General features: G+C 47.6%; 1 protein-coding gene across 1 annotated transcript in view; it reads right to left on the bottom strand.

Moving 5' to 3' along the window:
* Nucleotides 1-10,000, bottom strand: part of epha5 (EPH receptor A5) — a 45,009-nt gene that overhangs the window by 16,255 nt on the left and 18,754 nt on the right. Inside the window, exons 4-5 of the mRNA XM_076163871.1 lie at nucleotides 2,828-2,983; nucleotides 2,334-2,672 (exon numbers count right to left, since the gene is read on the bottom strand). Of these exons, the coding sequence (XP_076019986.1) occupies nucleotides 2,334-2,672; nucleotides 2,828-2,983 (495 nt within the window). The remainder of the gene's footprint in view (nucleotides 1-2,333; nucleotides 2,673-2,827; nucleotides 2,984-10,000) is intronic.

The following is a 10,000-nucleotide window of genomic DNA, read 5'->3' as shown; positions in this document are numbered from 1 at the left end:
CATCAGATCCTCCGGCGCTGCCTGACTCCCTCTCACTAACCCTCTCCCTCTCTCTCTCTCCCCCTGCCGCACACCCCCACTCACCCCCCTCCACTCTCATAAGAAGTCCAACAATAGACACACACACACACCAATGTTTACAAGGACGTCCGTTCGTCCTAAAACAGGCCAATCGATGAAAATAAACAGAAGAATAACATCGCTAATGACACACAGAGGCAAAACTTAAACTAAACCCCAGAAGACTCAAACTACAGTGAAAATGAAACAACGCTTGAATATAATATTGAGATAAAAACGAGCTAAAGGAGCAGCAATGACCTCGCTGTGTAGACGTGCATGTTAATAAAGGTGAAAAGGAGGCCATACATCCAGATATGAGTTAATACATTCAGATCTCACTTTTGATATGTAAATATTGCAAACATATGAATAATTTACACTTTCAGAGGGTCAAAGGTCACCAGATAAGAAACGATCAAACTTTAAAATGCACAAATCTTTGCTTTAAAGTTCTAATTTTGACCCATTGTGTTTACACCAGAGACAAAACTTTGTTTCAGTTTCTCTTTTGTTCTTTTTCTTTGTTTACAAAGTGAGAATATGTAAATTATTATTAAGATTAAACTGGAAAATAAATGTGGACTCGGATCATTTGGGACGGTTTACGTTTCACAGGTCAGAAGGCTCATCGGCACATATGCTCTTCCATCTGCACGACACACACACACACACACACACACACACACACACCAAACCATCAGGCTGCTACATCTGCTTCGGCCGATCCATCGATGATTTAAGGTTTATTTCTCTGATGTAATCAATCACTTTGGGTTACAGATGGTAACAAGCAAATTTAGGCTTCATGGCGATTCAGCAGAAAACACGATGCTGTTGAAAAAGGTCGAGCCAGCTGCTGCTTGTTCTGTTGTAGAAAGTCACACTGGGGAACAGCGGCGACGCTCTGCTCTCTAACCAGGCAAGACGGACTTTCACAGCCGATAGCGCTAAGAAAGTGGGCGAGAATGTGTGTGTGTGTGTGTCTGAAATCCGTCACTGGGTTCTGCTCTTTCCAAAGGGGTAACAAGGAGCACGATGTGTTAACCATCACGCCGCGCAGGAAGCAACTGAGACAGGTTGACTGGCGCTACATCCACGCCACTCTGATGACATCGTCTAACCTAATCCCCTAAACTGTCTGACTTTAATCCCGACGCATCTGCAATTAACCCGACGTGACTTCTGAGTCCTGTAATCCACTCAGTCTGCTGACAGTGAGAAGAGCTGTCAGTCCTCTCAAACGGTCAACCAACTGTCTGTCTGTCTGTCTGTCTGGCTGCATCTTCATTAAACCATCTGTTCCTCTAATAGGACCACACACACACACACACACACACACACACACACACACACACACACACACACACACGCCTCCAGCTGAACGCCGTGAGAGAGGAACACACGCCTCACATCGTGTTGCTGCTTTATTGTTCTGTGTGTTGCCCATTTCATTACGAGCTAATAAAACCAAACGCAGGAGTACGACACCTCCCGTAAAAAGCTAAACAGGCTCCCATCTGCCCATTTGATTTTTAGCACTAATTTAAAGACTAAGCTGATAAAAACCCAATTATTTACCGCTGCGGCGGCGGCGGAGGAGAGCTCAACTCCTCCGCGCGCTCAGGCTGCAGAGGTGCGACGGGTTTATCGCCTTGCTCAAGGGCACCTGATAGTTCTGTTAGGGAATCTGCAAAAACAGGCCATAAAGCGTTCCCGGCGTTGTCGCGCTTTCCACCCAAATGATGTCGGCTGGATTCAAAGGCGAGAATTCAATAGCAAACACTGAAATCTCGGCTCAGAAAAGTGTAAACTTGCGCGCCATTAAGTTTGATTCAGCAGGCAGAGTAACACCTGCTGCCACACAAGACGGCCCGCGAGACCCAGAGACGGGGATCCAGCCGCTCCTGAGGATCTGGGTGATGAGACGCGTCGCCGTTAATTGAGGAGCTTTTGCACGGACATATTTCTCCTTTGAAAATAAATGTGCGACGTGCTATCTTTCCCCCGCAGGGATGCAAACTAATACGGCGACAGATTTGTTGACAAATACACCGATAATCATCATCATCTGGTGTCTTTGTGAGCGTGCCTGAGACATTCAGGCGGGCGGCTTTGGCGTTCAGGTTTGGTTCTGTGGCTGCTTCAATAAGGAGGAAGGAGCCGCCGCGTTCAAAGCTCCATCTCCTGTCGGGGAAATTTCTAAAACGAGTTTGAGTGAAAAGTGACAGCTGTGGTCGATGGCGGCGCCGGCGGTCGGGGTCGTGACCTACCTGCCTGATTGGTCGTCACGTTCAGTGACACGTACTGCCTGGCGAGCTCCCTGGCCAGCTCCGACACGCCGTTGACGGCCTCCACCAGGAAGCTGTAGTTTGTGTGTGACTGCAGGTCGGCCACCATGGCCGAGGTGTTGGACAGGCCAAGGCGTCGCGGCAGGAAGCGCACGTTGGGGCCGCACTCCTCAGAGCCGCGCCCGTCGGGCAGCACGCGCCGGCACAGGATGTTGTAGCGCACGTCCTTCCTGCCGCCGCTCTCCGTGGGGACGGACCACTCCAGGAACACGCTGGTCTCGTTGACGTTGGAGATGGCGTTGCGTGGAGCCGAGGGAGGACCTGAGAGACGGAGGGAGCACCATGTCAAATGGGTATGAGTTCAATCTCTGCAGACGGTTTTGACTCTTACAGCTACACAGAGTCAAAGAGTCAAAGCAAAGAACCACATGGGAAGTCAAATCCTGAGCAGGTATAATCTGAGTGTGTGTTCTCACGTGTGCAGGCCATGTTGGGGGGGTCGGCGTCGATCTTGTAGTATCCGTCCTCGCAGGTGCAAGCCGTGGCTCCCGTCTGCCTGGCGGCGCTGTGGGGAGGACACTTGCTGCAGGCCAGGGACTCCAGCAGCGAACGGTAAAACCCCACTTTGCAGACTGAATGGACAGAGGGGAGGGAGGGAGGGAGGGCGGTAAGGAAGAAGGAGATGAGATAAGAGGAAGGGTAGAAAGAGGAGGGAGGGGGGGCAACACGTTTAGCTTCTAGAGAGAAAGCAGGTCAACATCACAGCGTGTGAGGAGACGTCGGAGGAGCTGCCGTCTTATTTGGTTGCCGTCATATCCTTTCTTCTATCCTGCCTGTACGACCCTGTTGGTCCCTGTTTTCTTCTTCTTTGGTGTTTGATTATCTCAGAAGATGAAGCTGTGGGGTTTCCTCCTCTTTCATATTCACTGATTTGCATCCAGCGCCTGATTAGTAAACTTGGATTTGTATGCAGCATCTGCTTTGCGTCACGGCGCCAACACAGCCACATACGTGCAACATACAGCACCGAGACCAGCACACACACACACACACACACACACTCACGGGCACACACATACACAGACGCACACACACACACATGCATCTGATCCAGGTAGACAGCGAGGTGGCAGGCACAGAATGTTAACACGCCAGAATACATCAACAACCTCTGTCACCATGGCAGCCAGAGCCGCCCCAGTCGTCGGCTTATCAGGGCTCATCTTCTTCCTGTTTTTGCCGTCGCACACAAACACACCCACACACCCACCCACCCACACAGGATGGTAAAATCCTAGGCACAGTTGTATAGTTTTGTGTCCATACATGTCTGGACATCCACTTGGATTGATTGTTGTTCATCAACGAGGACGAAGAGGAGGAGAGATAACAGGTGGAGGAGAGGGGGTTGGGGGGGCAGAGGTGAATAGAGGAACGCAGAGGAGGACAAAAAGAGGGAGCAGATGTTTTCTGTCCGTTTCTCCTGGTTCCTCTGAGGCTGGCAGGTGTTGCTTCTTACTCATTGTTTCTTAATGTGGCTCATTAGACGGCAACTGTGATTAAGAGCCACACAAATAAACTTGACTTAAGACGACGGGACAATAAAGGAGAGGAAAGGAGAACAAAGGAGGGGGGGGCGGTGAAGTGGCAAAAGGGCGAACGGAGGAGGAAGAAGAGGAGGGGGAGAGAAAAGCAGGGGAGGAGAAATGAAAGAGAGGAGGAAGAGGAAGAGGAGGAGGAGAAGGAGGGGAACAAAAGGTTGGAGAGGAAATAGGAAAGCGGCACAAAGGATGCGAGAAGATTTAGGATGCTCTGCAAGCGTCCTTGTTCACGTCTGCTCCCGTGTGAGTGTGTGTGTGTGTGCATCTGTGGGGCGTCAGACGTTTCCCTGCTCTGGCTCTGATTCACCTTGACGGAACCTTGGTTTGTTGTCATGGAACATTACGCCTGAAAAATTCTCTGTCTGCCCTGGAATCCCCCCCCCCTACACACACTCTCTCTCACCTCTGCGCACACACACACACCCACGCACACAGGAAGCCAGAGTTTGGAGTGTATGATGTCATGTAATAACGAGTTATGGCTGAAGTCGTTGCTTTGTTGAGGCGAGCTGGCCTGGTTTTGATGGCGCAGACGCCAACACAGCCGATTCCTTAATTTGCGATCGACAGAGCGCAGAAACAGACGCCGCCGCTGCCACCATCGTCATCCACGCCTCGAGGGCTTTCGCTGACAATTTGCCTTGGATGGGAAAATCAGGTCTGTGTGCGTTTTCTGTTCACATCATTTTTTCTGGGGATAAACGTTGGAAAATAAGCGCTAAACCTCCTTTCCATTCCGGTAACAGCGCTCCATTACAGACTGAAATAATGCACTTTACCTCCTCACCCTCTGTGTGTGTGCCGTGTGTGTGCCGTGTGTGTGTAGCAGAGCTGCATTCAGGGCAGTAGGACACACCTGAACCTTTGTAGATTTATGACCGTCGCCTGGCGTCTCGCTCTCCTTGACTTCATCCTCCAAAAACCCCCACGGCCAAATCAATAAAAACAGGGTGGCAGCTCATTTCATGTAACACACACACACACACTAAGGTACAGCAGAGTGAGGTACAGTACAGTATCCTGCAGAGGTTGATTGATAAGTCCTGAGCCTGGCGCAAGGAACTTCGTGAGGGCTGACAGGTTGTGTTTTCACCTCCAGGTTTTGTGTGTGTGTGTGTGTTTGTGTGTGTGTGTGTGTGTGTGTGTGTGTGTGTCTCTCTGTGTGTGTTATTGACAGATTTTGTTGTGAAGGTTTGAGGACAACCACACCCACCCAGATCCTCCATTAATATCGATAACACACTGGGAACATAAACTGCTAATGTGTGAACAGCTAACCAATATCCCATTAGATTAGCATGATTAGCAACACATGACAACATAAGTAAAACAAAATGGGAAGGAAATGTTCATAAATGTTAAATTTAAATAACCCTGACTGCCGAACGGACACTGACGGACAGAATTCAGTGGAAATTTCAAACTAATGAGACTGATGCGACTACTGCCTGGAAATTAGCATGTGCGGCATATTGTGAGCGATGATGAGAGTGATGAAAATATTTGCAATTAAAGTCTAATGAAAGTCGCTGGATGTTAACGTATTTATTATCGTTAATCGCGGCTCATTTCCATTCTGAGCTCGTGGCGCCGATACGCAGATTAGCCACACGCGCTAAAGGCTACACGCAGGCAGGATGTATGGGAATTAACTACATGTGTTGTGAGCGCTGACATGAATACATGAGTGTGAGTGACTACATGGTTACATCACGCGGGCAGAGGAGTTTGTTGTTGCCTGTTTTCGCTTAATTACGTCTGTGAGGATTTACACCACACACGCAGGCACGCGCAAACACACACACACACACACACACACAGCTGCAGGCGAAACGAGGGTCAGAGCTGGAGGCTTGAACGCAGATAAACCGATTAAAATGCCACAGAGCGTAAATAGGAACATGGCCGAGCGTGTGCGTGCGTGTGTGAGTGTCAAAACACGGCTGAAGAACCACGGAACTGGACTGAATGTCGTTTAAAAAGGCTACTAGACGCTAACGAGACTCACACTTTGTGCTTTATTACCAGAGAGGAATGAAGTTTTCCCTTTATTCCAAATTAATGATGTGTGTATTGTACGCTTACAACACCATCATTAGTCTGAAACTAAAGTTAGCAGGAAAGAAATTGGGGTTTTATGAGCCTTTTGCTTACTAAACAGCAAAATTTGTAATGAGTTATGGTGGAGATTAATACAGCGGCTGAGAGGACGAGCAGGAGCTCAGATCGCCGCCTCCAGATCTCAAAATGCTCGTATTCCCTGAGATAACAAGATAAAGACAGGCAGATAGAATCACCGCCTCCTTAATGAGCTTTAAGCAACTGCACAACAGCGGTAGAATGTCCAATATATTGATCGCCGCATTATCTTTCTTATCAATGAAGCTGGAAATGGCTTTATGAAAATGTACACAATCGTTTTCACGGGATCAAAGTTTTGTTTTCTGGAGCACCCAGGAGAATGATCTTGTTATCTGGAGAGTCATAAATGCTGGTAATGCACGTCCTCTCTCCACTTCTACAGATTAAACAGTGAATACGGCCGCGTTTCACCCTAAACATAAACATAATGCAGCTTGGAATAAAGCTAAAACTCGCAAATCTTCACAATTTGTAATTCATAATCTACTTTTGTGCTTCTGGGGAATATGTCCTTACAAACTGGGTCCATAAAGCAAACAGCTGTAACATTATAACACCTTAACTTTCACTTCATCACAGCCTCAATTAGCAAACATCGCTTTAATCGCTGAACTTTAAATTCATTTGTTTATTCAGTGACTTTTCTATGCTCTTATTTTGGTTTAAATCAGTTCATTCTCTCTGTTGTTAGTCGCCTGACAACAAGGCTTTACGCGCACAAATAGGCTGTTAGATCCTGGGATCAGCTGCTTTAATTGTTTAATTGTTTTACAGGCACACAAACAAACACACACAGACACACGCACAGACGCATGCACGCACACACACTTCCTGCGGTGAGATTAGTTATGGCCACGGATGGCTGACGACTCATTCCTCATTCTAAATGCAACTTGAAAAGACAGAGCTGGTGGTGTGTGTGTGTATGTGTGTGTGTCTGTACCATGCCCTTGGGCAAGCTGTCTTTCTGATGCCGCATTGGATACACAGCTCTTAATGCACAGCACAAAGGCTAATAGGTAATTAATATGCAATACACATTAACGTGCGCATATGCATTAGTGCCAGCATGTGTGTGTGTGTGTGTGTGTGTGCACGGCATGTGTGTGAGGTTAATACGTAATTAATATGCAACACACACTGGCATCCCAGGCAATTAAGGATCCGGTGGAGTCCGTTGATGCTTTTTAACGAGCGTCCGCTTTAATTGGAAACATTTCACTGTAAACATGTTGATTTATGTGACTGGCTGTCGCTCAGTGGGATTAGAGCCATTAGGAGGTGTGTGTGTGTGTGTGGGGTACATACAGGAGAATATGGGGGTGCACAATGACACAAAACAGAACGAAAGATTAGGGGCCAGATTCTTTAAATTAGACATTAAGACTTAACAGAGCTAAACTATGCATTCAGATATCAACATGGATTCCCACAATATGAAGCAAAACAAGAGGATCCATCAGATTATTCCCAGATACGATGATGTGACTAAGAATATATAACATCCACACATCCAATAAGTCCGTAAAAGAGACGTTTTGTGTGTCAGACATCACAGCTTCAGTCACAGGATCATCAAATCAAACATATGTGCGATGTAACTATGACGACACAGCTGTAACTCACAAAACACTTCTGTCACATTTATCATCATTCCAGCCTGAATGAAGCTTTTTACGCAAACGCTGCCGGCCTGTGAAAGTGCTGACCAACTGCTAATCAATTGTTTAATCACACGGCGAGTGGAATCCCACTTTACATCACTTGATGGAGTAATGAGACGGATTAGGAAGCCGGCCGGAGCTGCATCATCAAACACAATCAGGACAAGGACCCGGACGCTGGGCAGAATTTATGCTTCCATCTCAGAGACGCGAGACGGAAACATTCAACGGGATCGAGGCATAAATAATCAGAGGGACGATAAGGAAGAATGGCGGCGCTGCGTGTTCCTACAAATCTTTGTGTTTTTAACAGATACTATTGTGAACTAATAAACCCAGCGGAGGAAGAATGGACACATGGTAAATATCCTGTTCCTGTATTTGTCCCGCTGAGCTGCTGGACTAAGGAATATAAACAGAACCTGTGTGTGTGTGTGTGTGTGTGTGTGTGTGTGTGTATATGTGAAGCAGGCTCTTATTTATGCATGTCACCGTGCGAAGGCAAACATAGCCAGACGGTGATAAGGCCGTAATAATATACAATCCGGGCCGACGGGGGACGCGGGGGGGGGGTTTCCTCGACGACAGCGGAGGTCATTGTTTAGGAGGCCGCCCGGGCGAAACCGGAGAGGCCAGACACGTCCAGAGCGGCTTTCCCAATGTAAACCAATTTGCAGCTCCGGGTAGGGGAAAATCGAGCGGGGGGGAATATTACACGTTAGCGATGCGTCGCAGTGATGGAGCGAGAGTCCAGTGAGCTGCAGGACAAATTCAATAAAGTCCAATTTTCGGATTCCTCATCATTTTAATTGCTGGGTATTGTTCAAGCAAAAACGTTCAATAGAGGAATATCCAGTATATTGATTACTTCTCTTCTTTACCCTATGAGGAATGAAAGTCCCAAGTTAAAGCATTTGGGTGGGAACAGTAGACATATTGGATTTCAACACCCGACCCAACGTGCTGTATTTCATTTAACCCCGTTACTCGACACTCCTCGCTTTAAGAAAAGGTCGTCACCAGCGGAACAAAAAGTGCAAGCCGCAGAGATTGGGTGTGCGACGGGGTCGAAGGGTCGAGGCCTGCGTGGCCCTTTGATATAATACTGCTGACAGAAGAGGTCAAAGGTCATTCAGGTCAGCCGCACCTGTGATATGCAGAGAATCTGGACGAATCGGGTCGGAATTTCTCTTACATTTACCTCACTAACTGATCAGGAGCAGTTAAGGGTTCCGCGTCTTGCTCGACAACTGGCGGCCATCCAGGAATAGGAGGGTTCCTGAATCCGGATCCAGAACCCCAATTCAGGAACCTCCAGTGTGTCCAACATACATGTTTGTGTGATTTTATAAATACAACTTGAGCTTAATCAAATGGAGACTGAAGCGCCGTCACATTGTGGCATGAGAGGCGTCCGTCTTTATTATCTTTATTATTAATTTCTCCCAGAATCTCATCCCGACTCGGCCCAAATGTGGCAAACTGTGTCCATTCTAAGAGTCTGCCTCAGCCTCTGGAGACGCCGGGGCTTTCATGGAAAGAAGCTGTCTCTGCTTAATGAAACATTTTATTAATATTTCACCAACTGCAGGACTATGTGCGAGCATGTGTGTGTGTGTGTGTGTGTGTGTGTGTGTCAGCAAGGGAGGATGGGGAAAAAGGGGAGGTAGCAGGGAAGCACTTCTGGGAAAGTCAGTTTACCCAACAAGCACTCAGGAAGCACTTTAGTTGTCATGACAGCATGGCCATGTTAGAGATGATGGAGAGGGGGGAGGGAGGAGAGAGAGAGAGAGAGAGAGAGAGAGAGAGAGAGAGAGAGAGAGAGAATTCTAGTCAAATTCTCTAATTGAACAAGATGAATGGCTGCACTTTGTGTTATGAATCCACTCAGTTTGTGTGTTTGTCCACATTGTAATATTGTCAGGAGGTCAAGAAGTCCCAGGAGGAACAAAACTTAGAAATACTCAAAGTTTATACGGTCTCAGAGTAAACACTATGTTCCGAGGGTAGGACAAAAAAACACTTAAAGAGCAGAATATGTCCCTTAACATCCTGAGACACACAGCGCTCCAGTGTTTAGACCGCACCCTGGCAGCACGTGTTGGTAATCATATCAAAACTGCACGTCGCCCTCGACACCGCACCATCGAAACCACATGCCCCCTCCACAATGCACGATATGGACCGCTCTGCAGTTATCCCATAGGTCCCCAGAGGAGGAAGGCGTGAAAGCTTCCTCACA

The sequence above is a fragment of the Genypterus blacodes genome, unplaced genomic scaffold (genome assembly GCF_046128005.1).
Source record: "Genypterus blacodes isolate CSIRO-AG114 ecotype Tasmania unplaced genomic scaffold, CSIRO-AGI_Gbla_v1 ptg000133l_1, whole genome shotgun sequence".
NCBI lineage: Eukaryota > Metazoa > Chordata > Actinopteri > Ophidiiformes > Ophidiidae > Genypterus > Genypterus blacodes.
Note: the sequence above shows the minus strand (reverse complement) of the source record. Positions and strands in the feature narration are given on the sequence as shown.